At 36.0% G+C, this 26879-nt stretch overlaps 14 protein-coding genes, 16 long non-coding RNA genes and 1 other non-coding gene across 31 annotated transcripts; 16 read left to right on the top strand and 15 right to left on the bottom strand.

Moving 5' to 3' along the window:
- Positions 1-262: 262 nt before the first annotated feature.
- atp4 (F0-ATPase subunit atp4) lies at positions 263-1419 on the top strand. The gene is made up of 2 exons (NM_001022554.3): positions 263-294; positions 339-1419. The coding sequence occupies exons 1-2, from the start codon at positions 276-278 to the stop codon at positions 1052-1054; spliced, it is 735 nt and encodes a 244-aa protein (NP_596633.1). The 5' UTR covers positions 263-275; the 3' UTR covers positions 1055-1419.
- On the bottom strand, positions 1309-3268 carry imp1 (importin alpha family nuclear import signal receptor adaptor Imp1). Its single transcript, NM_001022553.3, has one exon. The coding sequence runs from the start codon at positions 3195-3197 to the stop codon at positions 1578-1580; it is 1620 nt and encodes a 539-aa protein (NP_596632.1). The 5' UTR covers positions 3198-3268; the 3' UTR covers positions 1309-1577.
- On the top strand, positions 1836-3020 carry SPOM_SPNCRNA.6347. Its single transcript, NR_195697.1, has one exon. It is a non-coding gene; the product is annotated as a non-coding RNA (long non-coding RNA).
- SPOM_SPNCRNA.6346 lies at positions 3240-3627 on the top strand. The gene has a single exon (NR_195696.1). It is a non-coding gene; the product is annotated as a non-coding RNA (long non-coding RNA).
- A 208-nt stretch (positions 3628-3835) lies between these two features.
- Positions 3836-5292, top strand: SPOM_SPNCRNA.1647. The gene has a single exon (NR_150543.1). It is a non-coding gene; the product is annotated as a non-coding RNA (long non-coding RNA).
- rex4 (exoribonuclease Rex4) lies at positions 3927-5151 on the bottom strand. Its single transcript, NM_001022552.3, has 2 exons — positions 5095-5151; positions 3927-5020 (listed from the first exon to the last, which is right to left on the bottom strand). The coding sequence occupies exons 1-2, from the start codon at positions 5125-5127 to the stop codon at positions 4271-4273; spliced, it is 783 nt and encodes a 260-aa protein (NP_596631.1). The 5' UTR covers positions 5128-5151; the 3' UTR covers positions 3927-4270.
- A 409-nt stretch (positions 5293-5701) lies between the features above and the next one.
- Positions 5702-5780, bottom strand: SPOM_SPBTRNALEU.10. The gene has a single exon. It is a non-coding gene; the product is annotated as a tRNA-Leu (tRNA).
- Positions 5781-6184: 404 nt separating this feature from the next.
- Positions 6185-6953, top strand: srb7 (mediator complex subunit Med21). The gene is made up of 4 exons (NM_001022551.3): positions 6185-6252; positions 6294-6387; positions 6441-6470; positions 6523-6953. Exons 1-4 carry the CDS (start codon positions 6211-6213, stop codon positions 6771-6773), a joined length of 417 nt encoding a protein of 138 aa, NP_596630.1. The 5' UTR covers positions 6185-6210; the 3' UTR covers positions 6774-6953.
- Positions 6295-6518, bottom strand: SPOM_SPNCRNA.6345. The gene has a single exon (NR_195695.1). It is a non-coding gene; the product is annotated as a non-coding RNA (long non-coding RNA).
- A 340-nt stretch (positions 6954-7293) lies between the features above and the next one.
- atp17 (F0-ATPase subunit F) lies at positions 7294-8110 on the top strand. The gene is made up of 2 exons (NM_001022550.3): positions 7294-7367; positions 7420-8110. The coding sequence occupies exons 1-2, from the start codon at positions 7314-7316 to the stop codon at positions 7654-7656; spliced, it is 291 nt and encodes a 96-aa protein (NP_596629.1). The 5' UTR covers positions 7294-7313; the 3' UTR covers positions 7657-8110.
- Positions 7808-8081, bottom strand: SPOM_SPNCRNA.6344. The gene has a single exon (NR_195694.1). It is a non-coding gene; the product is annotated as a non-coding RNA (long non-coding RNA).
- Positions 8111-8230: 120 nt separating the features above from the next.
- On the bottom strand, positions 8231-9656 carry SPOM_SPNCRNA.6343. Its single transcript, NR_195693.1, has one exon. It is a non-coding gene; the product is annotated as a non-coding RNA (long non-coding RNA).
- SPOM_SPBC1604.12 (uncharacterized protein) lies at positions 8278-11188 on the top strand. Its single transcript, NM_001022549.3, has one exon. It carries the CDS (start codon positions 8348-8350, stop codon positions 10928-10930), a length of 2583 nt encoding a protein of 860 aa, NP_596628.1. The 5' UTR covers positions 8278-8347; the 3' UTR covers positions 10931-11188.
- SPOM_SPNCRNA.6342 lies at positions 10025-10886 on the bottom strand. The gene has a single exon (NR_195692.1). It is a non-coding gene; the product is annotated as a non-coding RNA (long non-coding RNA).
- On the bottom strand, positions 11092-11971 carry mrpl32 (mitochondrial 54S ribosomal protein bL32m). Its single transcript, NM_001022548.3, has one exon. It carries the CDS (start codon positions 11683-11685, stop codon positions 11374-11376), a length of 312 nt encoding a protein of 103 aa, NP_596627.1. The 5' UTR covers positions 11686-11971; the 3' UTR covers positions 11092-11373.
- SPOM_SPNCRNA.6341 lies at positions 11337-12162 on the top strand. Its single transcript, NR_195691.1, has one exon. It is a non-coding gene; the product is annotated as a non-coding RNA (long non-coding RNA).
- A 67-nt stretch (positions 12163-12229) lies between these two features.
- Positions 12230-15207, bottom strand: shk1 (PAK-like kinase Shk1). The gene has a single exon (NM_001022547.3). The coding sequence runs from the start codon at positions 14739-14741 to the stop codon at positions 12765-12767; it is 1977 nt and encodes a 658-aa protein (NP_596626.1). The 5' UTR covers positions 14742-15207; the 3' UTR covers positions 12230-12764.
- On the top strand, positions 12725-14898 carry SPOM_SPNCRNA.6340. The gene has a single exon (NR_195690.1). It is a non-coding gene; the product is annotated as a non-coding RNA (long non-coding RNA).
- A 36-nt stretch (positions 15208-15243) lies between the features above and the next one.
- On the top strand, positions 15244-18847 carry gpi16 (pig-T family GPI synthesis protein). The gene has a single exon (NM_001022546.3). The coding sequence runs from the start codon at positions 15766-15768 to the stop codon at positions 17401-17403; it is 1638 nt and encodes a 545-aa protein (NP_596625.1). The 5' UTR covers positions 15244-15765; the 3' UTR covers positions 17404-18847.
- On the bottom strand, positions 15599-16138 carry SPOM_SPNCRNA.6339. The gene has a single exon (NR_195689.1). It is a non-coding gene; the product is annotated as a non-coding RNA (long non-coding RNA).
- On the bottom strand, positions 17413-18244 carry SPOM_SPBC1604.16C (G-patch type RNA-binding protein). Its single transcript, NM_001022545.3, has one exon. It carries the CDS (start codon positions 18189-18191, stop codon positions 17592-17594), a length of 600 nt encoding a protein of 199 aa, NP_596624.1. The 5' UTR covers positions 18192-18244; the 3' UTR covers positions 17413-17591.
- Positions 18281-19887, bottom strand: tti2 (the record flags this gene model as incomplete). Its single annotated transcript, NM_001022544.4, has 3 exons — positions 19702-19887; positions 18653-19657; positions 18281-18604 (listed from the first exon to the last, which is right to left on the bottom strand). The coding sequence occupies exons 1-3, from the start codon at positions 19774-19776 to the stop codon at positions 18281-18283; spliced, it is 1404 nt and encodes a 467-aa protein (NP_596623.3). The 5' UTR covers positions 19777-19887.
- Positions 18920-19767, top strand: SPOM_SPNCRNA.6338. The gene has a single exon (NR_195688.1). It is a non-coding gene; the product is annotated as a non-coding RNA (long non-coding RNA).
- Positions 19888-20132: 245 nt separating the features above from the next.
- On the bottom strand, positions 20133-21737 carry cmp7 (ESCRT III complex subunit). The gene is made up of 3 exons (NM_001022543.3): positions 21449-21737; positions 21004-21405; positions 20133-20942 (listed from the first exon to the last, which is right to left on the bottom strand). The coding sequence occupies exons 1-3, from the start codon at positions 21725-21727 to the stop codon at positions 20274-20276; spliced, it is 1350 nt and encodes a 449-aa protein (NP_596622.1). The 5' UTR covers positions 21728-21737; the 3' UTR covers positions 20133-20273.
- On the top strand, positions 20808-21008 carry SPOM_SPNCRNA.6337. Its single transcript, NR_195687.1, has one exon. It is a non-coding gene; the product is annotated as a non-coding RNA (long non-coding RNA).
- On the top strand, positions 21120-21942 carry SPOM_SPNCRNA.6336. Its single transcript, NR_195686.1, has one exon. It is a non-coding gene; the product is annotated as a non-coding RNA (long non-coding RNA).
- Positions 21943-22308: 366 nt separating this feature from the next.
- trs8501 (TRAPP complex subunit Trs85) lies at positions 22309-24592 on the bottom strand. Its single transcript, NM_001022542.3, has one exon. It carries the CDS (start codon positions 24411-24413, stop codon positions 22437-22439), a length of 1977 nt encoding a protein of 658 aa, NP_596621.1. The 5' UTR covers positions 24414-24592; the 3' UTR covers positions 22309-22436.
- Positions 23109-23558, top strand: SPOM_SPNCRNA.6335. Its single transcript, NR_195685.1, has one exon. It is a non-coding gene; the product is annotated as a non-coding RNA (long non-coding RNA).
- On the top strand, positions 24092-24480 carry SPOM_SPNCRNA.6334. Its single transcript, NR_195684.1, has one exon. It is a non-coding gene; the product is annotated as a non-coding RNA (long non-coding RNA).
- Positions 24567-26766, bottom strand: tea2 (kinesin family plus-end directed microtubule motor Tea2). The gene has a single exon (NM_001022541.3). The coding sequence runs from the start codon at positions 26620-26622 to the stop codon at positions 24736-24738; it is 1887 nt and encodes a 628-aa protein (NP_596620.1). The 5' UTR covers positions 26623-26766; the 3' UTR covers positions 24567-24735.
- Positions 24601-26861, top strand: SPOM_SPNCRNA.6333. Its single transcript, NR_195683.1, has one exon. It is a non-coding gene; the product is annotated as a non-coding RNA (long non-coding RNA).
- Positions 26862-26879: the final 18 nt, after the last annotated feature.

Here is a 26879-nt window from a genome sequence, read left to right as displayed (position 1 = left end):
TACTGTTTCATAGTTTTTCGAGAATTTATTCATATGAAGTAAATTAGTTGATTGCATCGATACTTTTAAGCAGCAACATAACAGATAATAACTGGATCGTCACAAATATATAACGCAGTATAAGCCATCATAAACCTGCGTTGCTAAGTATAACGATTTGTCAATGTTATTTTAGTTTTAAAAATATTAACGAAATCTAAAAAATTCGGTATTCACTCGTCGTATACTCCAACCAGTCTACGGATCATGTTCTGCTTTCTACAAACAACGTCGTAATGTCTTCGAAATTGTTTTGTATGTTTTAATATTGGCTCAATCTTTTACTAATAATTATATAGGTCTTCGTTCTTTTCCTTCTGTTCAGAGGACCGCCTGGCAGAGGCTTGTTCTGCCTTCCACTCGCAAGTTCTCTCTGACTCCGACTACATTCGATAAGACGCCTAGTGGAAGGATTCCTCCCGACCAAAAAGCAGCAAATATAATCAGCTCTGTTCCTTCTACCTCTTTATTAACAAAATCTGGTGTCTTGACTGTTACCGCTGCTGCTCTTGCTACTGCCATATCTAAAGGCATTTATGTCGTTAACGATGAGTCAATTGTTGTGGCTTCTTTTCTTGGACTTGTAGGAGTCTTTGGTACTTTAGGTCGTAAAGCTTATAATGAATGGTCTGACAAGACAATCGCTAAAATTGGTGGAATTATGCAAGCTGCTCGAAATGATCATACTAGTGCTATCCGCGAACGTATAGATCAGGTTGCTAGCCTTCAGGAAGTAGAGTCTGTAACTCAGGCTCTATTCCACACTTCGAAAGAAACTGCCCGTATGGAGGCTGAGATCTTTGAGCTCGAACAGCGAGTTGCTTTAGCTAAAGAAGCTAAATCAGTGTTGGATAGCTGGGTTCATCACGAAGCCAACGTTCGCGCTGAACAACAGGAACGTCTCGTTGAAGATGTCTTGGCTCGTGTCAACAGCAAAGTTTCTACCCAAAAGTTCCAACAGGATGCTCTCAATGAAAGTCTCGGTGAAATCGAAAAGGTCTTAGCTAGTGCCTAAATTGTTTTTTCGAGGGACATAATACGATAAGACAGCTGCAGTTTTTTTCAGTCATATTTGATTTGCATATATGCTTATTAGCAAAAATTTGCGTCATTATTGGTTTTCAAATTGCATTCACCGATTAGTCGAAGTCATTTGAACCTAACAGTGTATATCGTCCCCGCTGCTTTCTTTTATTTTTATTTTCTTTGATCCTAAACCCCCTTCTCTATTTTGCCTAGTTGCAGCTCTTACGAATATAAACATTTTTAGTGATATCATGCTATTTACCTGTACCGCTCTGTTTTAGTAGTACACTCATTTTTTTCGTAAACATATTATTTAACCGTAGTTTTTAATCCTAATAGAAATACTTAGCTTCACAAATAGCTAAATTGAATTAAAAATAGAGGGTAAAAAAAAGAAATACAAACCCAACAAAAGCACCAGTAATGGAAAACAGAATTTGTCTAAGTGAAACATGTAAATAATGTGCGCTTCGATTAGAACAAAAAAAATTTTTTTAAAATTAATTTAAACGTTACATAGCCATATCTTGAGAATCAAATTTAAATTCTCCTTGAGCTTGAGGGCCATTGCCAAATGTGAAGGCGCCATTTTCGGTTTCAGGTGCCAAATCTTCAACTGCGTCCTCGTCACTGAAATACTTTTCAATGATGCTATACGCTTTCAAATAAATATCGTTATTTCCGGAGGATTGCAAATCATGGATCATATCCATACCGCCAGCTTCCTCAACGTAGACAGCGTATTGATTAATGTTTTCAAGATCCATAGTTCTGTCCATCTCACCAACTTTAAGTATGTTTTCAATGGCATCGAGAGCAACTTGAATAATTTTATTATCGGATCCGTTCAACATATCGCAAAGTGGCTTAATAACGCCTTGTGACACAAGGTAACGAATTTGGTCAGGCTGACCGAGACCGCCAGAAGTAGCATTAGAAATAGCCCAACAGGCTTCTTTTTTTGTTTTGTAGTCGGCATATGAGAGTAAATGGACCAATGGAGGTATAAGATTACTTTCAATAATTGCTTGGATTTGTTGGGTATTGCCAGCAGTAATATTGCTAATAGTCCAACAAGCTTCCTTACGAATGTTCTCTTTTTGATGACTGAGAAGACTAGGGAATGCATTGAGAGCACCGCAATCGATTATGATCTGTGTTTGCGCGTCAGTACCTGTTACTATATTCCCCACAGAGCGAAGGGCAGGAGTTTGAATATTAACGCTGGGAGAGCTCAAAAGTTCAACAAGCCTGGGCGCACATCCAACGTCTAAAATGGCGCCAATTTTTTCGTTAGGTCCATCAGAAAGATAGGAGATGGCCCAGCACGCGTCAACAATAATCTCAACGTCTTCAGAATAAAGGAGCTTAGCAAGGATTGGAACGGCTACAGAAATAGTTGACCAGTTAGGTGGTGGATTTTTGCCTCTACACAAGTTAGAAAGTGTCCATGTAGCGTTACGGAGCATAGAAACATCAGAAGCGCTACTCTGAAGAATATTAAGTAAAGGCTGTAAAACTCCGTTACCGAGTACATAGTCACGGCAGGCAGAAGAATCGCCAGCTATGTTACCGAGGGCCCATACAACCTGCTCACGGACATCTTTTTCAGGTGAAGAAAGTAATTGAATAAAACGAGGAACAGCGCCGGAATCAACAACAATACGGGTTTGATCTGTGGTACCACTAGCGATATTTGTTAAGGCCCAAGCCGCTTCAAATTGAAGCAAGTGATGTTCACTTTCTAAAAATTGTACGAACCGGTCAACAACACCACAAGCAATTACCTGATCAATAGGGGGATGCGTCTCCTTAGAAAGATATTTCCTGAATTTCGTGACGGCACCTAATTGTAGCTCAATGTCGTCTGACATCACATCAGCTGTCAATTTAGGAAATTCATCTTTCATTTGTTGCTCCATTTGAACCTGAGACTGATCAGCCTCCTCTTCCACATCAATGTCATTTTGTAAAACAGCGTTTAAATTCCTTCGTTTATTCAAACTTTCCTCACGTTTTTGTTTGCGGATTTCAATTTGCTGTTCTTCACGTTGCCGACGAAGTTCATCAGCTTTGAAAACACCTTTGCTTTTAAAACGGCTTCTTCTATCTGATAAATATCTCGATTCCATTTCTATAGGAATAAACTTTTTTGATATCCTTTTTACTCTTTTTTTTTTAGTTATCTAAGACAGTTGTGGTTGCTGCGAGTTTAATGAGAATAAGGAGGTAAAAGAGCACTTGTGTCGTTCCAAGAAGCAGCCGGCACCCAGGTAACAATGTTCAAAAATAATAAATTTAGAATAATTTGAAATATATCATTTTCCGGTTCAAATCGTTGAAACTTTCTAGATCATTTTTGTTCTGTCATTGGAAACCTTCGCACCATAAAACGGGTAAAACAACATGCTTATTGAGCTCATCAACCAATTTTTCTTGGGTTTTTAACAAGCTGAATGCTATAACAAGAATTCAAAATTTAAAAACAAATGGAATTTTTCTTTAAACAACCTGTCAAGTTGGCCTATTTTTATTTTTATTTTGATTATATAATACATATAGTTGAGCAATTTAATCTTTGAATAAATACTTATTTTTCAAACACTTCCGTATCTGTTTTGTAAGCTATTAATATGTATACATTAATGGTCCATTGTCTAACTAGAATTTATTTGGTAGCTATTATTAATATATATATTTTTTATTTTTTTTGTGATAATAAAGATTAATTCGGTATTTATATAAATTTAGGAATTAACTTAACGGCGCTTGAAAACATATTATCGTCATTCAGTTAAAATGCTCTAAATCATATACACTATAGGAAGTAATCTAATTATATAACATTAACTTTATTAATTCACAAAGTAATTATGAAGACCATATAAACGAAGCTGATAAATCTCTATATCCTTGTTTTTTCCATACATTATTTCTTTCCTTCAGTTGTATGCATCATTTATTTATACTAAAAATTATTAATAGATTGACTATTTAAAACCAGAAACGAAGGAAACAGAAGAGATAAATAAAGAAAGAAAACCAACGATTTCATAAGAGCCAATGAAAACAATATTGCTGTTATAAGCAACCGAAAATATATTTAACATCTGACACATATCCAGTAAAATTATAAGAAACATTTTCTTGCATATTATTAAACCCAAATCCCAAATGACCAGAACGAAGTCTAGTGATTCAAAGCTTATGACTTTGACAAACCTTTGAATGCAACTTCATCCATTTCTTTTTTTACTTTCTTATATAATTCCATCGTTGCTTGGGCATCCTGGACGGAAGAATGCTGTCCAGATTGAATGTCACGCCCAAGAATCACTTCAGCAAGTTTTTTAAGCCCTGGTGTCCTTCCCTTGGCTAATTTCCGATACCCAGAAAATCTGCTGGTATCACGAATCATTCTTCTTGGATGCGATAAAAGTAGTACTTTGAGATCGTTATGGACAGCATGTCCAACCAATACTCGATTGTCGAGTATCTTAGCAACTTCTGCTTGTACTTTTTCAAATGAAGGTGCATCCCGCATGTGAAATGACTTGACACCACTGACCCATGTTCTCCAATCCGTAACCTTTTCTTTAGGACGGACATAAGTATCATACACGACATGACCATGATAATTAACTATACTGACGCGTGCAAGAACTGACATGTCATCTGCCACCCCAACCATTTCACAATCCATTGCAATATATTTCCCCAATGTTTCCAAATTGGTTTTTCTGGTAAGCTTGGAAGCATCCACGCCATATGCGTCAAGGACTTGAGATTCAGGGATATCATTTTCCTTAGCAAATTTCTTTAATTCATTCATGCGTTTTTTATCGACGATATAAGAATTCTCATTCTCATTGTTTTTACCTTTCACACTTTTAAGGTATTTCTTTTCATTAGAATGCTTTTTTTCAACCCGTCCACTCTTAGCGCTGTCGAGTTTCTAAACAACCAATACCGTTAGTATACTTAAACAAGAATCTTAAATGACTTAATGGAAACTATAGCCTTTCATACCTTCTTTAACTTTTCCCAATTGGAAGAAGACATTGCTTGTGCATAAGAGCCAAAGTTGGTGCAAGAAGCAATTTGCAACCTCTTTCAATATGATTCTCAACGCGGTATCACAAATATTTTATCACATTTTAGCACATTTCATTATTTTGAATAAAGCGTTGATGATAGTACGTTACGTTAAGTATCATTATATAAGTCACATGCCTTGTATTTATTTATCTATAGTATATATACATATATTGACAGTGATGCACCATTTGTTGCTTCTTGATGTAACTACTGCCAAATATACGAGACTATGAAATAAATTAACCTCCGTTCTTCGGGTCACCAATGAGCTATTTCAGTGTGTACCCACTTCGTAAGAATATTATAAGGTACCGGTGGTTAATGCATTTCCTAATAAAAGAATATTGTGAATATTCAAGACCCGTAGTAGCATATTCGTTAAACATTTAGTGATTTATGTTTGCTTAAAAGGATAGATTGTATTGAATTTGTAGCATTGTCCGCTATCTTTTTAAAAGCAGAGTACTGCAATTTTAATAACAATGCACCTTCACGTAATATGAAAACACTCAGAATGAATGGATTATCAAAAAGGTACTGAAAGGGGTGGGACTCGAACCCACGAGCTTTCGCACTAGTGCCTTAAACTAGCTCCATAACCACTCGGACACCCTTCCACGATCAAAAATATAATAAATATGTCGAATGTATTACTATTATCATTGTTTTTCTATGTTAATTAAAAATACTTAGCTGATTCTGTAGTTTCTGTAGTTTATTTTTTTTCGCTTTCCATTAATTTTTTTTTAAATTTTATGTACTGTTTTATGTTAAATTTCTTTTGCTTATGTCAAGCGTGATTCTAGCTTAATTCTTTTTCCCGATTGCTAGACAGTCGGTTTTTAGGTCGATACATTACAATTACAAACAATGTCATAAAATCAAAAGCTGTGCATAATAAATATCCGATGCTGAAATAACAGAAAAGTTAATTAGCGATTTATTGTTCTTGACATTTGCGCTTCAACAATTGTTACCTGCATCATGGACCTTCAACAACTTGCGACTTTCAACTCTTTTTAACTCATATTACACCTACATAAAAAAATGGCATGTAGGTGTACTCAGCTTCAAGATACAATTGATGAGGTAATGGGACTAGTTTTCTTTTTCTATTCTAACCTATGTAGGTTGCCACACAATTTTACTCTTCCATTCATTATTTAAGTTCTCATCATGATTTCGTTCCTTTACCTGGTCAAGAAAAGGTTTCTGATTCTAAAGGTATACAAGATTCATTATGATGCTATTCAAAGTAGCTACTAACAAATTATTAGTGAACCCAATTTCTGCTGAAGAGTTACAATGTACGATATTAGACGTCCTCTAGTCATTTTATGTGCTAACTTCTTTTTGTAGTCGCTCAAAGGGATCTAGCAAAAGACTTGGTTACAAAATTTATGCAAATAGACACTTTGATCAACCAACTTCCAGGTATTTCCACTGCACCAAAACATCAATTAGAGAAAATTAAAAAGTTACAAAACTCCATTGAAGAAAAACAATTGGAGAGGAAGAGTTTAGAATCAGAAAATGAAGATTTAAAATTACAATTGGCCAAGAGGATTGAAACATTTGGCCGGTTATCATGTGTCCTATTTCAGCCCTGATGATAATATGTAAGCAAAATATGCATACTAGCATACTCTTCTAGTTGCCAGATTTATTGAAGTTTTAAAATATCTTTGTCTGAGCTAAGAAAGAAGATGTGATCGCTGGAAGTGGGCTTATCATACGGGCAGCCTTAGATATACTGTTTTGACAAATGATTCCATTTTTATTAACGAGCTAATCTTTTTGAATCGATTTACATAAATATCTATCTACTTGTAGTTTTTAGAATGCCTTTACTTCATGCTGACGAGTACTTGACTGAAGTAACTAATTGTGAAAGCAGCTATGAAGTCTTAAAAAATAAACTAATAACAAACAGAATTTGAAAAGTAAAAAAATAGCAAATTAGCAAGGATAGTTTCTTATAGAAGAAAGAAAAAAATCCCTGATTTTTTAGAACGTTTAACGAAATTTACAAAACAATACGCTATTTTTGTTTAAGAAAAAAAAAATCCATTAACCATTCATTGCAAGTTCCTTTGCTATATACGACGGGAATTGAACATCACCATATTCACTTTAACTTAATTGTAATCATGGCTCCATTTCCTTTGAAATCGTTTATTCCCCCTCAAGTAGCGAATCCTACAGTAAGATTAATTAAAAAAGTGATAAATATAAACGAAAATCTAACTAAGATAGGCTTTGAATGCTTTTCCTAGCTCTGCTAGGATGGGAAGAATTGTCGATTTTTATTCCCGCTTACCGCATGGACCAGCTCCTAAAAAGAGCTCAAACAGTTTCTTTAGTTGGTACTATAAAAAGTATCTTGGGAAGAATGCTAGCGGTGCTCCTTTGCTACATTTGGTCGGCGCTGTTTTGGTATTTTCTTATGCCAGCGAATATTACTATCATATCCGTCATCATGAAGAACATTAAGCTCAAATGTTATGCTCCCTTTACTTAAAACCTACAATTATGAACACAATTTTTCTAGGTCTTATTTTTCAAACGTAGTCCAAGAGATCATCTCATTTTGTTGATTTCTTGTTTATGTTTAAGAAAGTTAGTAACTACAAAGCTGTTTATCGTTTATAAATGGTCAATCTTAATAACAATAGGGATTCTTAGTCTAACGGGAACAGTCTTAAACCTGATTTTGACAGAGCGTTATTGGATCTGAGTTCCACTAACAATGGTATGTCATTACAAAGGTTTGTTCTATCTTTTTGTTGAGTGTGCCCCTTATATGCCAAGTTTCTCTTAACAACATTAAGATTCTTGATGTCGCTCCCTTCTCTCAATCTTCTTTAGCAAAGCTTAATTACTTTAGTTCTTTAAAGTTGTGTAGCTAAAATCCATTATTCTATTTAATTTAGGTAGTTTGACTTGTAAAAAGTTGAACGTGTGTACATGTAATTTGATGTATTTCTATTATTTTGTAAGACTTTTCCTTTATTTATGACATTATTTTATATACTTTTACTCATTAACAGTGAAGCGAGCATACTTCGCATACGGTGCGTTAACGCTCCACCCAGAGAAAGCCCCTACCTCTCTGCTTCTTCAAAACACCATTTGTGTACCACACATTCCGGTTAACGGAGAAAAACGTCTCTATCAATAGGTCATGGAGAGAATTCAAGAAAATGACCCTATTATAAAATCAGCAGATGAAAGCAAGGAAAGTCCGGCGGAAACGTTATCTTCAATATTTAAGCGACCGAAAATTAAGTCTTCTTCACTGAACAAGGCGTATTTAGGGAAGGCAGGATCGGTGAATGGAGCGAGTAATACTTCGACAAATCAAATATCCTCTTTGAAAGTCGATGTCTCTTCTCCACCTTCAACGGCTCCTGGTTCGGCAGGATCCACTCCGAAAACTACGCCCGTTTCTTTAAATGCTGGCGTGCCACCTTCAAATACTGGCGCAAATATTACAACAAATTCAAATAATAACGCGCAAACTATTTCTTCTTCGTCGCAGTCTGTTGGGCACATCGACAACCCGAGTGGTTTAGGCACCCATGGCAAAGTTCGTTTATCCATAAAACTTAGTACTGGAGGATCTGGAGGGAGCTCTGTTACTGGAAAAAGGACTGCTCCAGGAAATCCTTGGGCAATTCGTTCTGCTGAGAGATTGGCCTCTAACCCAACCTCTATTGGGACTTCTTCTCCTGAAAGCATTGACAATAACTCCAATAACAAGAAAAGCGCCCCTTCCTTATATGCAGCAGCAGCAGCTTCGGCTGCTCGCCATTCTATGTCGGCTGCCTATGCATCTTTTACTGGGACGGTTTATGATTCCAATGGCAATGTCATTAAAGGACTAGATACTTCTAGTTCTCTCTCTTCTTCTTCTCATCCATCTCATGAAGCCCTTTCAACTATAGATACAAAGAATCTTCAAGCCCTTGCCGCCTCTGCGGCTCCCTCTTCTTGTCGCCAGCAACCTGTTGATGAAGAGCGACAAGACCGTGTTAGCAAAATTTCTAAACATTTTCAAGATTCAGGCACCCCTGTTTCAGAAGAAGTATCTCCTACAAGACTTCCTTCTCCAACCAGTGCTCGCCGAGCATCTCACTTATCAGAAGGTAAATGGGATGAAATTGACGACGAAGACGATGACGATTGGGGAAGCACAATTGAATTTGAGGATGGAACTACTGTCGTGATTGATGCGAAAACGAGGAGGTATGAGCCAGTGAAACGTCAAGACACTCTTGCTTCAAATCATGTCCCTTCTGCACCCTCGAATGAATCTGTATCTTCTGCGGCTCCATCCAAAATCCCTGTTCCAGAAGAAGCTAGTATTAATGAACACTCTAATATTACAGATGAGGCCGTTTCACTGCCTGAACCTGTTTACCCTAATGCTCCAACTAGCGCTGTATCTGTGCATAACCCCACGATTTCTGATGAAGCTGAACCAACTGAAAGGGCATTTCTGAAGAAAGAAAAACCTCAAATATCAAAGGAGAAGAAAAACCCTAATGTCACTCATGAGGAATTTGTTGAAAAATCTACGGCATTGCCAAGACATATCAATAAAGTAGAAATCGTCAGCGATTCAAGTGAAAGTTTTGCCCACAAAAATAATGAAAAACGTTTTGACAAAGAAGCTTCTGGTCGTATCAACGACCTTCGCGCAGAGCAACAGCAAATTATGCTCGAAGCTCGCCAGAAAGCAATTGAAAGGCGGAGGAATGAAGAAGAAGAACTTGCTCGATCACGAGAACGAGCCCGTAAAAAAGCTGAAGAAATAAAGATATCATCATCAAAGATGAATTCCTCACCCACTATTACTAATGAGCGGTCTTCCAATGTCGAGTCTAGCAAAAAAGTTGAAGCAATATACACTAAAGAGCCTCAGTCTATTACCAATAGTCCCGAAGGACTACATAGTAACCAAGAGACAACAGAAATTGATCCTTCTAGCCCCAGAGATGATTCTACTCCGCTTTCATGGAGAAGTCATAGTCATCCAATTCCTCCTGTTCAAGTCTCGCCTTTATTTACGTCGGATAAAAATGATCCTTTACAGTTGAATCCCCAATCTGATGATAGTACTTCTTCCCCGAAACATGGAAAGTCTCGGAGTATTGATGAAGTTATTTTAAGTATAAAGGATGTCATTTTTGACAATAACTTATATAAACAGAGATCCTATCAAAGTGGGGTGGCCGCAAATGCTCATTTACCCCATCGTGTCCCCAACGAACATGGAGGAGTTTCACGCATTGGCAATTCTAATGCTCTCGGTCAACCTGTTTCTTCATCCTCTTCTTACAGCCACTCCAAAGGTCGTGATACCAGAAGTAGTAGTTATGTAGTATCCTCGGAAACGAGCTCTTTAAAATCATCGAGATTGATACTTAGTCATGCAAATTCTGTTCGAATTCAGCGATCGAAGGGCGATGTTATTTTGAATTTACATTTGCCTAAAGTGAACCCGGAGCGGTTTCTTCCTACTAAATCATTAAAATTAGAGGAAATGAAACCATTAGAGGAGAAGGTTCCTATATACCGCTCATCTTCCAAACAACCCCTTCGAATTCATCCTACTCATCCACTGCGTGTAACTGTTTGTCTTCCAGGTAGCAAGACAATTCAAGTGGCTCGTCGCTCTTTTCGTAATTCAATGAACGCTAATCGTTATGATCCTCAACGCCGAGAACGAATTGATTCCGGTTTATGGAGGGCGAAAAACTAGCTTGGTTTTTTCTTATTGTTATCGTTTATGTATACTTTACATGAGATTATAGTCTCTTTTGTGTTTTCGATGCATTTAATATTATTTACACGCTTACAACATAAACGTGTATTGAAAAAGGATGAAAGCTAAGAGATATATTCAGCTTTTTTGTTATTTTTTCACTCTAAATTCTTTTGCATAATATATGATATTTATACTCAACCGTACATAGTCAACAAATAAAATTAAGTAAAAAAATTCTTTGTTATACGCGTATTTTTAAAAAGGGTGTAGTTCATTAATCGTAATACTGAAAAAATTTAAGTAGTGCGAGCAGATTCAATTCACTAACTGCAATACTATTACATGAAACAACCTTATATTTAATGTTAAGTCCATTTTTTTTCTTAAAATAAAGATTTGCAGCATCACTAAATCAGTGAAGAAATGCTTAATGCCCTTCATTCGTTAAATTCTCGACGAATATTTCTAAAACAGTGAGAACATAAATGATGTGCCAATTTAAAAGACCCGCAAATAGGACAACGATTAACTGTTTTGTCTTTTAATGCTTTTCCGGACAGTAAGCGACTTCGTTTCTTAGTATAAGAAGTTTTTTTCTTTGGAACAGCAAGCAAAATGGAATTCCATATATTAGCTATTGAAGGGGGGGAAATAAATATCCTCAAAGAAATATGAGGAAGGGCGCTAGCTTGAAAAACTGATAACATTTTTTGGCTAATTGCCAAAGAATTTCCTCTTAAAAGAGCCATTTTCGACCCAAGCGCGAACAGTAGAATATTGTTGGGTACAGTAATGCTGAACAATATTTTAAAAGTTTTCTCAAGGTAAGGCGAACTTAGTTACTGCAGAACTTGATCTTAATTATATAGTTATAAAACGATGCATATAGCCGTTTTCTAAAACCAGTAGACCCAATCACAGATAGATTTACGATCTCCGAGAAAAGAGTTTGAAATAATTGGAAGTCGTCAAAAGGAAACTTAAAGACCAGTTACTTTGGTTTCGAGACAATGCTTAAGAAGTAGGCTGCTGCCTAAATCTATAGTCTGCTGTTGAGTAGTAATAACCCATGTATAACGAGACTCCTCAAATTCACTATTGCTTTGGCTTGACATTTAAATGCTAAGTGCGCTCTCTCTTTATTAAGTCTCGCAGTTTAATGTTGACAATTTTCTTAAGCTCATGAACTACGCTACAATCATAGTCCATTTAATTATTTGAAGTTTTCTACGTATTTGTACTAATTTTAGTAGATCAAAAATTTTGTGAAATATTCCAGCAGGCGTTTCACTTTGAGATTCCACATAATTGAAATTGAAACATCGCTTTAAAAGATTCAAACCTATTTTGACTGATTCAAGATCAATCTCAGAATCATGTACTTACATTTTGAATACTTTGATAAGTTAGTCTTCCTTTTAGTTTTTTTATAATGCATTGCGAATATTAAAAAGTTGAGACTTTTAGAAAGAAGCATTGTCTCATTTATTATAAAAATTATCCAAGTGTCACTGAGATCATTCTTGGCAGTAAGAAAAAAACAAAAAAAAAGGAACAGATAAGTAAAGTATGCACTAGAAAAAGGAATTAAAGTAAAGCAAAAAAGTAGTTAAAATGTACTCTGTTTGAATCTGCCCAACCTGCGGATATGGATTTTAGTGGAGGAGGCAAAAAAATAAACTCAGGTACATATATTCTAACGAACTGCAAAAGCATATTAACGATAAATAAACAATGTGAGAAGAAACAGTTTTTAAGCAAACGTTGGAGGATATTCCGAAACTTCTAACAGCAGATGTTTACTCAAAAACTTTTTTGACAAGTTAGCCTATTTACCAGAATGATGTATGGATTTTATCAAAGGGATAAGGGATGAAACTGGAACGGCTTGCTTAAGAAACGGATGCCTTAAAAGCTCACCGGAGCTAGGGCGTTGCTTAGGATTAACAGTTAAAGATTTAGAAAGAAAATCATGGAAAACAGAACTTAACAATTCTGGCCGACTAATCTTTGGAGTACCAATAGTAGCAATTAAATATAGAGCACGTAAAGGATTTTCGTTTAAATACGGGGGCTCTCCCTCTACCATCTCTATAGCCATAATACCAAGACTCCAGACATCAACTTTGAAACCATATTCCTTTCTAGTAACGACTTCTGGAGCCATCCAATATGGAGTACCAACCATCGTCGTTCGTTTCGTCATGTTACTGTCGATCTGAGCACAAAACCCAAAATCGGTAAGTTTAATATCTCCTTGAAGTGAGAGAAGGATATTGTCTGATTTTATGTCACGGTGAACAATGCCATTTTCATGGAGATGCTGTAAGCCTTCCAACGTTTCCTTACATATTGCAGCTATCTGACCTTCTGAAAGAGTGTTATTGGTAACCACTTCAGTAAGACTGCCACCGCGCATGTATTCCATTACCATCCACAACTCTGATTTATAGAAGAAAGTGTCAATAAAATTGACAATGTTTTTGTGATGATGTGACTTCATCACGAGTATTTCATTGACAATAAATTCCTTTTTTGGCTGTTGATTAATGTTCATTTTCTTGATGGCAACAGAAAGATTAGTGCCGACTTGGCGAGCAGAATACACATCACCAGAAGCACCTTGACCAATTTTAACAAAATTTCGATATAAAAGTGTTGGATTTTTGGGATTGCATATAGACTGTAACTTTGCCAATACAGCAGAATCATTGGATTGTTGTCGAGGTGCACGCTTTTGAAGTCGAGGGGCACTTGGTGCTTCCACTTTTTGAGGAGTCGCAACAGCTTTCGGTTTGGTGCTAGTCTCGGCTCTCCGTTGATATGGTGTCGAGTTATTCGGACGGATATGTTTCGTTTCAGATGTACTTAAGGTTTGAGGCGTTAACAAAACAGGGGAATGACTTCGGATTATATTATCGGTTGACTTGCTGGAAACTAATGGAGAAGGTTGTCGAGAAGCATTAGAGGTAGTAGTTTTAACTGTTTGTGATGATAATAAAGGAGACGATGAAGAACTTGCAGGAGGCGTGGGAGCAGGTCGAGAAGGATACAAACGAGAAGATGAGCTTGTAGCAGAGGTGGGTTGAAGATGAGAACTACTAGACAACGCTGAAACGGAGAGTAAAGGCTTCTCAGTACTTTCACGGGGAAAGGGTGGCTTTGCTCCCTCCTCAAGATATTTCTTGGATTGGGAATAAAAAGCCATAGCGTCCAAAACGGCCTGTGGATGTTGTACTTGTTCCGACTTTGTAATGCCACTGACTTTTAGTAGTGCCTGCCATTCAGTAGGCATTCCAGTAAATTCCCCAGTATCATAATTAAAACCAACGTGAGTGACATGCTTCGGATCAAATGGAGAAGAGATGACAGTCGATTTGCGAGGGCTGGCAGAGCCTGACCCATAGGAACTTGTAGGACTGCTACCACCCCCAGTTAAGAACGAACTCATGCTCGAGACAAAGTTTTCAAACGCAGACTTCTTTTGGTTCCTTTCATCATATGAACGCACATCAGAAACATTAGTCTGAAGTTTTCTAATGGAACTGCTACTATGCTGACGAGAACCAAGTGAAACCCTAGATACAGTTGTACGGGATTGAGATAAAGGGAAACCGGAAAAGGTGTCTTCAGCAAGATTAGTATTTATAGCTGGAGGCTTTGGAGCTGTCCTGCTGGGCTTCAGTTTTCTCAAATCATCTTCTACTTCATAACGTACAGGTTCACCAGTTTTATGAGCAACAATAGGGGTTATTCCATAGCCATTTGGAGCCTTCTTTCGAGGTTGTAAAGTCCCTCTTTCCATAGTAAATAAATTTATTAACGAAAAGGGTAAAGAAAAACAGAAATAGGACTATGGCAAATGTGTTGCAGAACGAAGGAATAAGTTTCAGTATGCAAAAAAAAAACAAAAAGACAAGAATAGAGCACTTAAGTTGAAAAGGATTTTTCTCCTAGTAAGAGGCGCAAAGGGCACAGTAACTTGTGCCGCTGCCACTTTTATGAGGAATCAGTTGTACAGATTAACAACCGAAAAGGAAACTTTTGAAATAGATCCTTTTCAAAAAGAAAAGAATATCAAAGAATCTACTCAATTGACTAAATCTCTATAAATGATAAACTAGAACACGAAGGTCGCGTCAGCACTGTTTACTTGGATAATTTTCTTGATAGTTTAATGTATAGTTCTAAATTAAACAAAACTTATAAGACTTCGGTGGTATACTCGCTGGCGCATAAAGAAGTATAAAGTAGGTTACTGGGTTGTTGGTGAAGATCAAGTTCTAAGCGTAGGGTTGAATGCTACTATCACTTCAGTAGCAAGTTTTGATTCAATATTCACCAGCAAGCATATTATCTTATATTAATTTCACTAATCAGTTAGGATTTATAAAAAAGATCTTTTTGTTATAAAGTCTTAAATCAGTGAATTTGAAAAAGCAAGTTCTTTTTGGAATTCGCCTTTAACATCCCATAACCTACTGAGATATTCTATTTCATTCGACAATTGTGTACTGGCTTTTTGTTTAATTACCATTCTTGCATTTTTTTTATTAAGTGAACGCTGCAATAACTTTTATCTGGTACTGTGATTGTACTCATGAAAGTTAAATCTGATTCACGAATAACTTCGAAAAGTACTACTTAAATTCACATCGAGATCAGTTTGTCCATTAACTGTTTCCTATTTCTCTTAAAAGATCCTTCTATTCGAAAGAAAATCAATTGTTAGGTTCTCATTTGGTCACAATACATCGTATCGCATTAGTTTTCTAATTTTCATTTATTATACTCAAATACTTTTAAATTGTCAGGTTTCTTTGTTAGATATGAAAAAAAACGGATGTTTATTATTATTTGCTTACAGCTTGCTTTCCTTTTCATTAACGGCAGCAACTATAGACGAGACTTATGATGAATCTCTATTCATAAAGAGCTTTTCAAGTCGCTACTCATATGTTTCATTCGCATTTGAAATCGGTGCATCAACTGACAGTACACATTCTTCAGTATTCTCCGAATCAAGCTTCTCTTTGTTTCCTTTATCTATAGCCCGAGTAATGGACGAATGTCAGGTTTCAGAGCTACATATTCGAGCAACCCGTGGTCGATGGGACTATGAAAATTGGAAAGAGTCTCCCGACAATGGTTTTTATTCGGGTGGATTGGGTTTTGAAGTTTGGGCTTTCATGGCGAATGATCCCAGCATGAAGTATTGGTTGAAATTGACTAACCAACTTTCTGGCTTACTTTGTGCTTCACTAAATTATATTGATAGTTCCAACACTTATCAACCACAACTTTCATATCCAGGCTCCTTTTCGTTTTCCAATAACACTCAATATTTTGCTTCGCTCCCTCAAGAAGATGTCTGTACTGAAAACTTATCTCCGCTTTTCAAGCTTCTCCCTTGTAAGAGAAAAGCAGGAATTGCCAGTCTATTGGATAGCCATTTGTTTTTTGATACGGATTGGCACTCCTTTTCCATAGATGTTTATCCTTCAGAAAATCAGTCTCTTGCTTCAGTCAAGATGGGCATTATAATTCAAGCGGTGGTAGATGTAGAAAGGAACGGAAGGAGAAAGGGCAAAACAACTTTTCAACCTCCTTCTGAATATTGCCATGATGAGGATATGGATTCTCTGCATTGTCTAATGTCTGGTTATTCAACCGAACATCATACCGTGGATGATCTTTTTCATAAAGTGCCTAAGGAAAGATGTCTACTTTCCTCAACTTTTTCTGACGTTTTTGTTTCAAATGGCGATAAAATTGACACTTTTAGTTTAGACGAAGCTGCAAATATTCAAATCCCTATTCAATCTACTTCCGATAATCATACAGTCACTGTTGATCGTTCCCTTTCGAACGATGGCAACCATTGGGGAAGTTTGTCTTCTACAATTTACAATCCCTCATCTTCTCCTCGAACTATTGTTTATTTTGAAAAATTTCCTTGGTTCGTGCGCGTGTACTTACATACTTTAACTATCACTTTGAATGGAACACGTATTAATACTAAAGATTTTATTGAAAAATTGTATTATCAACCGTTAAGAGATCGCAAGGCAGGCACGATGATGGAAATCCAGTTTTCAATACCTCCACATACAAATCTGATTGTTCATTTTAATGTAGAAAAAACACCCTTACGCCTAGACGAATATCCTCCCGATGCAAATCGTGGTTACAATCTTCCTCCAGCAATAATCAGCGTGTTTGATGAAAACAATACCAAGCTTTGTAGCCTACGAACTGCTGCGCTTCTAATGTTCATTCCTACACCAGATTTTAGTATGCCGTATAACGTAATCATATTTACTTCAACAGTTATAGCGCTTACATTTGGGGGTATATTTAATTTGCTTACTCGGCGGTTTGTACCTCAACAATCAAAATTTCAAAACAGGCAGCCCTCCATGTTACAAAGACTAAAAGAAAAAATATTTCATAAGAAAAGAGGGTGATGCTATCCTTAATTAATGTGTTTCCACAACAAAACCTCATGAAAAAAAAACATCCAATTGTGTTTTAACTGAACACTATAGATTTATAACCAATCGACTAAACACTATAAAATATGTACATTCAATGGGACAAATTTAGCACACTTAAAATTGTTAATGACGTTTGGACATATGCAAGAAGGATAAACTCAATTAGACGAAAAATGTTTAATTAAAGCTTCTTTAAGGCGTACATCCTTTGAGTGTTGGATTTGGCACTGACGCTTGCCTTTGCGACATTTATTTACTGCAACTTTCTCCAAATCAATCTTGGTACCGAGTCCAATCGTATCATTTTTTACACGAAATGCTCTAACCGGGGCACGACGACCCTGATTTTCCAAACCCAATCCAGCAGTATCTCCTTGGGGAGACCAACCATACTGAGAAAGAACTCGATAACCAAGGCTTTTTGGTTTTAATAAATGGGGTTGAAATTTGTTTGAAATATGTTGTGAAGAAAGAAGGTGAGTCATTGATTTAAAATGATTAATTTTTTTGCTATTTGGAATGTATATTTGACACACTTCACAAGCAAAACCAGCTTCGTCCCTCTTGCTGTTCATAGTATGCGAATTATCCCTATCATTTTCAAATAACGAATGATAAAATGCTTGTGCCGATCCTTTTTCAATAAAAGTGGCTTCGTCCAACGATTGTTCACTAGTGGCTTTTACGAATGAAACCCTACGACCATTTTTATAAAAACCATAAGAATTTGACAGCTCCATATTTCCTTTATTCTCCATTTTCCATCGTTTTTCGAATAACCATTGTTACCAATTTATCTAGGTTGAAGGTTGGTTAGTAATGAGGAGAGTCTTTCCTTATATGTACCTCAAAGTGGGATTTGCAGGGGTTCAAGCAGTGGCAATATTACATTGTAATCACCGAGTTGCTCAACAGTTATGTTCAATTTTATCAAAGTGAAGAGGTTTTGAAGCGCTTGTACAATTGCATTGTGATGCTCTTGTAAGTTACATCGCATATAATTTCTACTGCAAACCACTAGTGCCATTAATAACTCAACATGGTGTGCAGATATTCGATAACTGTAAATTTCCAATAGTTTTGTTAATATTTCTAAAAAAAAGGAGAGTGTCGATGGTATCTGTATGATTTGTGGGTTTTGTATTATACGACACAGTTCATCCAGAGTCAACTAAGTGCGATTAGTAAACTTTCAAATGTAACGAATTTAAATTATTACCGTTAGGTATGGTAAATAACTAACATTCATTTTGTCAGTTAAAACCATAATTTGAGAAAATGCGGCTTGAAGAATCAGGGGATAATCGAATGCAAACTGAAACACAGAATTAATACCGTTCAGCATAATAGAATTTAAATTTTCATTTTCTTCAGGATAAAGAGAAACTAGGGTTGCGAAGGAGGCATTTATAAGGGTAACACTCGTTTGAATTGTAAATCTTGGCGGTATGAAAGTATAGAATACGAGCAAATCGTCCTTCAAAATTTTTAGAATTCCAGTATATAAAAGAAATTCTCTTTCCGTAATTTTTAACAATCTGTTGACTAGCTCAATTCCTTGTAGTTTAATGTTTGGAGATAAATCATTCAATATTCGGAGTACAGATGGAATGATTCTGTGCCAACATACTTCAATGCTAGAAGAACTTTGCTGATCAATTATCCAAAAAATAAGGTGAGAAATGAGATAATTTTTTGTTTTCCACTTTGGCTCAAGAAGTGCTTTACTTTGATCACTGTGAAATTTGTCTGGTGGTAATTCAAATGCAACCGGTCTACCTTGATCTGTCAACCGTTCTTCTCTATGAAAAAGATTTATTTGATACTTTTCTAGAAGATATAATAAGAATTTTTGTCTAGGAACAGCGCTGAGGATTGAAGTTGAGAGGAATTCTGACAAATTGCGTACAAGTCCATTCTCGATTCCACTTAATGATATTAAAATAGCTAGGATTTCCCAATTGATCTCTTTAACAACATTTTCTATAAACTGTTCTTGAAAAATGCTTAATATCCGGTGAGCGCGCACAACATACGCTTCTTTAATCACTACATCAATCGATTCAGGGTCTGGATGAGTTAATAATTTAATATAAAAAATTGTCGCCGTACCCAGTAAAAACCAACTTTCAGTAGGGCTAATGAACTCTAATAATGGCCTCAAATCTTGTTCATGAACCAACGAGTCCACCTCTACCACCAATTTGTCCAAAAAGTCTATTTGCTATATTTGGTTAAAATTTGAAAATAGTGAATTAAAAACGGTACTTTTTCAAGAGCTTCTTTTTCATTTTTTGATTGTAGAGTATGCAATCGCCTAGCTAGCTCTTTGTAATATTGCATAGATATTGCCAATTTAAACTTCTATTAGATAATTATTAAGTCTAATGTTTTATTATTTGTTTGATTTGTAAACAAAGAATATTAACAGAATTGTAATGTCACTTAGTTATTAGAGAACTTAAATTCTATGAAAAAAGTATTTCATGTTAAGCTATGGTCATACACTAATAATATAAACTTATAGAGTATGTGATATACTGTAAGTTTCTAAGTCGTTGCCAAGAAATCAATTTAATAAATTAACAATTTACTAGTTTTTAAAGGTATAAAAAGCAAAATTTTTAGTAACTAACATCAATTCATTACACAGGTACTTTACCTTATCGCTTTAGCTATATAAGTTCTATTGAGTATATAAGCATTATTGTTTTTTATAGTTATTACCAAGAAAAATGTTTTTATAGTATTCATTTATTCTTTAGTATGTGCATAAATTATTAGTAAACCAAACCATTTCCCGTGAATTTAAGTGATCGTTAAAAAAGGACGTATATAAATTATTGCTCAACCAGCTCAGCTTGAATCTTCTCCGGTTTCGAAGTCTTTTTATCCGAGTCAGTATTAGTAAGGGTAAAAGTATCAGATGGTGTTTTTAGAGAAACATTGCCTAATGTAGACACGATATCTTCAACCTTCTGTTCTTCAGCTACCAAATCCTGCCATTCTTTTTCAACGGCTTCATCCTCTAAATCAATGTTTTGAGGATTGTAAGTTTGAATAGTTGCATCAATCTCTTCCGAACGAGCCAGTGTATCATTTACGTTTTCTAAGACATCTTCCACTTTTTCAGTTCCACCCATTTGAGCTAAAATTGCGTCTAGAGCTTCAGAGCCAGAAGACATTGCAATAAGCAAAATTTTGTTGTCAACCGCATTATCAATATTAGAAATTATAGTATCTAATTGCAGACGCGAAGAAACTTTCCTTTCCAAATCTTTAGACAAAATCTTTTTTCGACGTAAATAAGTTATTGCTATTGTTTTCTCTCCCTTTTTAACTGCTTGGTTTAGCACTTGTGAAAGTTGCTCCAATTCCTCGTTTAAAAATTCTGATCTTTGGGCGATGGATGCCCTAGCCTGTATCAGATCTGCAACAGACCCATCAATAGACTTATCAATTGAAGCTAATTGAGCATCAATTTGGCTGTTGGGTAAAAACTTGATTATCTATTCTCGTTAAAAAAACGGTATCGACAAATAGCTGAGAAAACATATAATCTGAACTTACCTTAGAATCAAATATTAAAACATGTTTTTGATAGCACATCCAATTAAGAAGGCATTCCATCTCATCCTTGTTTAATTTTCCTTCTTCCCAGTATAAGCTTCCAAAAGTATCTTGAAAAAAGTCCCAAGTATAAATTGCACTCGTATAGCTGCTGCACCGTCGCATTGCTTCATTGTGTACAAGGCAAGCAAGTTTCTCAATATTTTTTCGAATTACATACTGCCCACTCGGGGATCTATTTGACAATATGGATGAGGCTTGATTTTGAAACCCAAGTTTCTGAAAACTCCACCGTAGAATTGAAAAAATAGAAAAACCGTCTTCTCTTACTAAATTTCCTTTTTTACAATCGTTCAAAAAGTCTTGCTTACGAAGCCAAACCCCTTGCTGGATCCAGTAAGCCTATATGCTTATTAGCTTCAAAAAAAATGCTTAATTCACGTACCGCAACAGCACCAAGGCTCAAAGGTCTACCTAAAGCAGGACTTGAAAACGCACTTTCAAAAGTCTCATCGAAAACTAAGATTATCCTAGAATTCAACTTCCCAGACCATGCGGATGTTTCAATTGCTTCTCTCCAAGTATTTACGTTTGCCAAAAATCCTTCAGGATTTTTTATAAACAGACTCGTAAAGTCAGAATACAGGCTTTTTAAACGAGTTTTTGTAAAAATTCCTTTATTAACAGAAAATTCCAAAGCATTGACTTTCTCCTTTTTTCCCATTCTGTCGTATATTCCTGAAGCTACCTGCGTGGTTTACTATATACAGTTTTCAAACAGAATTAATGGTATGAGGTGACTTGTCACTTGTACTTTTGTAATGTTACAAATTGCTAAATTTGGAGTTCTAATAAGGTGCTGATGATTTGTTTTCAAAAATTCAGACAATGAACAATTTATTCTAAAACTGATAAGATAGACAAGTTATAATAACATCAGCAATTTCGTATGAAGTTGACTAATGTAAAATCGCATATATCTAATATATGTTATATTGAGTATGATACTAAATTATAATTTTGATATAATAAATTATAATGCTAATGCTACATTTTAAATTGGAAATCCTAAGCTCCTTTATGCCAGCTCCTATTCCTTTTTCAAATCTTTCAAAATTATAGCTTACACCTCTACTCTTTGAATTTCACAGTTATTTTTTATATATACTTTTTATTTTAAAATAATTATTGACATCAGTCTAAATTCTAAAGCAACATTTCAAAAAACGTGAACAAAAAAAAAATGAAGTTTTAATTTCTAAAGTCATTAACTAGCTAATTGAATATAAATATGATACTGTAAGCGGTAATATAATTTTTCAACTTCGCATTAATCGCGCTTGAATTAATAAGCTCATAACCAAAATCGAAAGTTTAGCACCTACATAAGCAGATCTTGTACCAAAGATTGCCCAGATGACAGGATGAGTTGTCTAATGAAAAGTATTTTTCACCCGAAAGTTTTCGGAAAGCGTTGGTTTTAAGTCCAGCATATGTTCAGAAAGCGATTCCCATCCTGATTTTGAATACACACGATTAGCAAGATTCCAGCAAATCTCTGCCATTTTACAATGGCCACAGTCCCGCCAAAAGCCAGCGCTATATGCAAACCAAAAAGCAGCTTTTCTGCGGCGATTTCCATCAGTAACACCAACATGTTCCTTATTACTATACATTCCAGCTATTGTCGTATTTAAGAAAGAAGTTTCAAACGGATTGAGGGAAATAGGGCCTGGTTCCAATATCTTTGCAAGCCAGGATGCTGCAAAGTCGATACTAAACGCAGGCTTCAACGAGAGCAACAAGCTTGTAACTAGCACACTTCTAAATGTATAGTAAAAAGAGTGAAGACGAACAGCATAGATATAAACCATTTCGTCGAACCATTTGTTCAAATACGAAATTTGCGACTTCAAGCTGATATTCCGATTTTGCATTAACAGACATATTATTTGGATTTCCTCGCAAGACGCTAAATAATTCCAGGCTTTGTCTTGAGAAAATGTATTCCGAATCTCATCATAAATTTCATAAGCACGTTTGTAATCACGAAGCATAAAAGAAAAATCCGCCATTTTTCTTTTTATGCTTTCCTGCTTTTCTGAAGAATAAATAAGGGATAGTGGATCATAGTTACCTTGAGAATGGCTTGAATGATTACGAGACCAGTATTTTTTGGAGGCAAATAGAAGCCTGGTAGTTAAATTACCGTATTGAGGGGTCAGATCTTCTTCCCAGGCCCGTACGCATCTTTGCATAAAAGGATATATACTATCATACAACATTGTTTGAACAAACTTTTTCATCCCTTCCACTTCTTCTACAGGCAGTAAAGGATAAAGAGGCAAACACGATTGTTCGGATTCGGCCTGAACTTCTAATGATGATCTCCATTCTGGAATTGGAAATTTTCTTAAATTTTTAGTCACAAATGTTATCGGTTTGGCATCATCACTAGATGAACAAAAGCTTTCGCTTTCCATCGAATCTCTAGGTGCATTTTTTAATGACTGTATAGAAGACGTATCATATCTGTCAGTATCTAAAGGTTTCGCTGATATGTAATTCGACCTTAATCTAATAAAATGAGAGTTTGCGCCAAGACTTCTCCGCATTTGCTGAAAAATTTGCTTCGAATTTGAAAGATCGTTGTTATCTTCATCATGTATAAACAAATAGTAATGTAAAATTTCTTTAGAAATAAAATTAGGAAAGGGCGCATTGTTAATTTCTTTGAATAAACGCATAACAGTTGCCATAGGATTGGTATTATGAGACGTTATAACAATTAGACAACCCACAGGATGAGAAAAAGTTTCATGTTCAGCTACCGGGTTACCAGAAAGTAGAAGTTTGAGATAATCCAGAATGGGATTTAAAAATCCATTTTCGGGGTAATTATTGCTGCCCGATTGAACCCACTCTTCTATGAGCTTCTGACTCAAGACTCTGAAACTATCAATGTCACCGCCAGGAGCAAATCTAGAATTTGCGCAATTTTCTAATCCGTTTTCGGTATTCCAGGCTTTATTTCGCTTCCACTGCCGAGGAACTTGTACTGCTTCCATAGGAACAAAGCGAATTGAGTCATGATCATTATCAAAAATCCTAGAATCCAAAGTTTCCTTTGAAATGGCAGAATTGTTTGTCGAGCTCTGAAAAATGCGATCTCCGAACGGTCGAATAAAAGATGCAAAATCGTCAAATCCTTTACGCTTCATGAAATTTTCTGTGTCATCAGATGCCATAATAAATATGTGCGGACAATATGTGTCACTGATCAGCTGTCGAAGCTTTAGCCCAAACGCATTGTTGCTCACCGATGACGGTGTTACATGAAGAGAACTTTGAGATGCATTAGGAGCAATTTCAGAAAGGCTCCTGGTTATAAAATTTGTTGCAATGTCCATAAGGATGTGTTAACGGTATAGAGGATAAAAATTCCAAACGTAGTATATGATTGTAGCAGGTCGTCGCAAATTTAATAAAATTTTGCATAGAGAAGCCAACCTATGCAAATTAAGGATTTATTACAATGTGTCATTACAAATTATTGGAAAAAATCCCCGAAAATTCCAAAATATTATGCAAAAGAAAGAGATGCAACTGCGAACCGGCCTGTTTAGTAAAGAAACATCGTATCGTTAAAGTAATTTAAGGAGACATACAGGTTGAATGGGTATAAAATTGTAAACAAGGTTGATGAGAAGACGCCTATAATTAAACAAGGTATCAAGAAAGAAGTTGCGTTTCCTGAGTCACAGAATCCTTTTTCGATTGCTGTTGATCGTCTGGCAAAATTTCAGTTTTAGTTTCATTACTGAACTGATCAGAGGAGCTTCTGCTTCCCCTAGTAACATTTTTCTTTAAGATTTTGTGAGGGAATTTAGCAAGCGATTGATTGAAATCGGCAATATCCCGTTGCTTCTGAGCATATCGAAGAGCATAAATAATTTGTTCTTTATCTTGTAATTCATCTCTTAGATCTGCAATTTCGAAATTATGGTCAGAAAGCAATTCCTCCATTCGTAAACGAGCTCTACTTATAGCAGTTCCTTGCGAACGCTCTGCCTCTAACATGGCAATGTATGTATCTCGTTCCTCTAAGTCCGAAGTCAATTGCTTCACCAAAGAAGCATAATATTCAACTTCTTGGGCATTCTTTTCAAGGGCAGAGTGTAAAGATGCTAATTCAGCTTGAACATTAGTCACAGCTTCCGCTTGGCGAATATCTTGAGGCAAATTTTGAGCTCTAGATGCAAATTTAAGCGTGTTAGTAGTCTCCATCGTATGGTTGGATTCTATGCTTATCGTTGCTAAAAGTGATATTTGTGATTGGCCGGATAAAGATTGCTGCAACAGACGAGTTAACTTAGACTCACGATACGGTATATGTCCTGAATTTGAGGTAAGTGAAGGATTTGCAGCTGCTGACAACCTAGAAATAACAGTTCCTAATGTTAAAAGAGATTTGTTGATAAATGCTCCTTCTTTGCGTCTTTCATGGTGAGCTGAAGCTCTTTCACTTCCAGCGAGATCCACCAAGCTGAGACTCGAAATTTGTGAAGTGTGAGCAGTAGGATTATTTCGAATAAGAAAAACCTGAAGAATTGCATGCGAACGAGAACTATACGTATTGAAATCGGTTGCTGCTGTTTTTCGGATTGCATTGCACTGTTCAATAACCTGACTAACCTCTTCGGGGCTAGTGACGAGAACTCGAGTTAATGGTGTAACATTGACTTCTCCAGATGCATTTTCGCGTATTCTTGGCTCTTCGTCCGAGTTTCCGATTAAGTCTCGTATTCTCTCATTATAAATTTCTAAATAGGATATACGGATTTGAAAGGTATCGTCATCAGAATTGTTTTCAACCATTTCAAATAAATCATTCATGGCAAGTGGAATAATACCAGGTTCGTTTTCCGTACCTTGCATAGAATATGTTTTTCCTGTGCCGGTCATTCCATAAGCAAACACTATTCCATTATATCCGGAAAAAACATTACGGACAACCGACTTAACAGAACGTTTGTATATATCGTAATTTTTAGATTCCATCCCAAAAACATTATTAAAAAGATATTCTTGCTGAATTGTGGACGAGCTTGTACTTGTTTGCTGGCGAATGTATTCACGACCATATGGGTCATTGCTTAACTTGCCATGTGACCATACACCTTGGTTTTTACCAATAGGTCGAATACGTATACTTGTGATAATTCCTGAACCAACAAAGTTGCTCTCTTTTAAACCTTTAGAATTGGTTTGTTGACTTGTTGTAGATTCATAATTAACATACTCATTTTTTAAATAATCCAAGTCCTTCGACGGATACAAGGCAGGACGCGTGTATCTATCTAAAGTTCCAGGAGACATCAATTTCTCTGTAACTCCCAAATCAAATGCTGTAGGCCCATTTACATTTGTTTGAGTGCTATTGCTTCGTAGCATAGGTATGGAATAGTTCGAAAAATTTCGGGACAATGGTGACGTTGGGGAATATGGAATACTCCCTGTTCCACTCTGAGATGGACCAGTCCGTATGCCAGTCATTGTAGAATAGCGGCGAGGTGTAACCAACCCAGTATTCACGGGTTTTGAGGAAGATGAACTCATTTCATGAAGTAGAAAAATAACAGGTTAGAAAATGAACGTGCTTATATAAAATAAAAAGAATAGAAAAATTTCCATTAAGTGGTGGTCAAATTTACTCAGTTTTGAAATCTTTCAACAAGCTAGTGAAATGTATTAGAATTTGTCAGACATAAACTACCTTCACCATTCACTTCATTCGCACATTAAGGAATCTCAAGACACTTCGGCATACTTACCTCGTTACGATGGTAGTAACCATTATAACGAATAACCAGTAA

The sequence above is a fragment of the Schizosaccharomyces pombe genome (assembly GCF_000002945.2).
Source record: "Schizosaccharomyces pombe strain 972h- genome assembly, chromosome: II".
Lineage (NCBI taxonomy): Eukaryota > Fungi > Ascomycota > Schizosaccharomycetes > Schizosaccharomycetales > Schizosaccharomycetaceae > Schizosaccharomyces > Schizosaccharomyces pombe.
The sequence above is the reverse complement of the archived record's forward strand: the minus strand, read 5'-3'. Positions and strand labels throughout refer to the sequence as shown.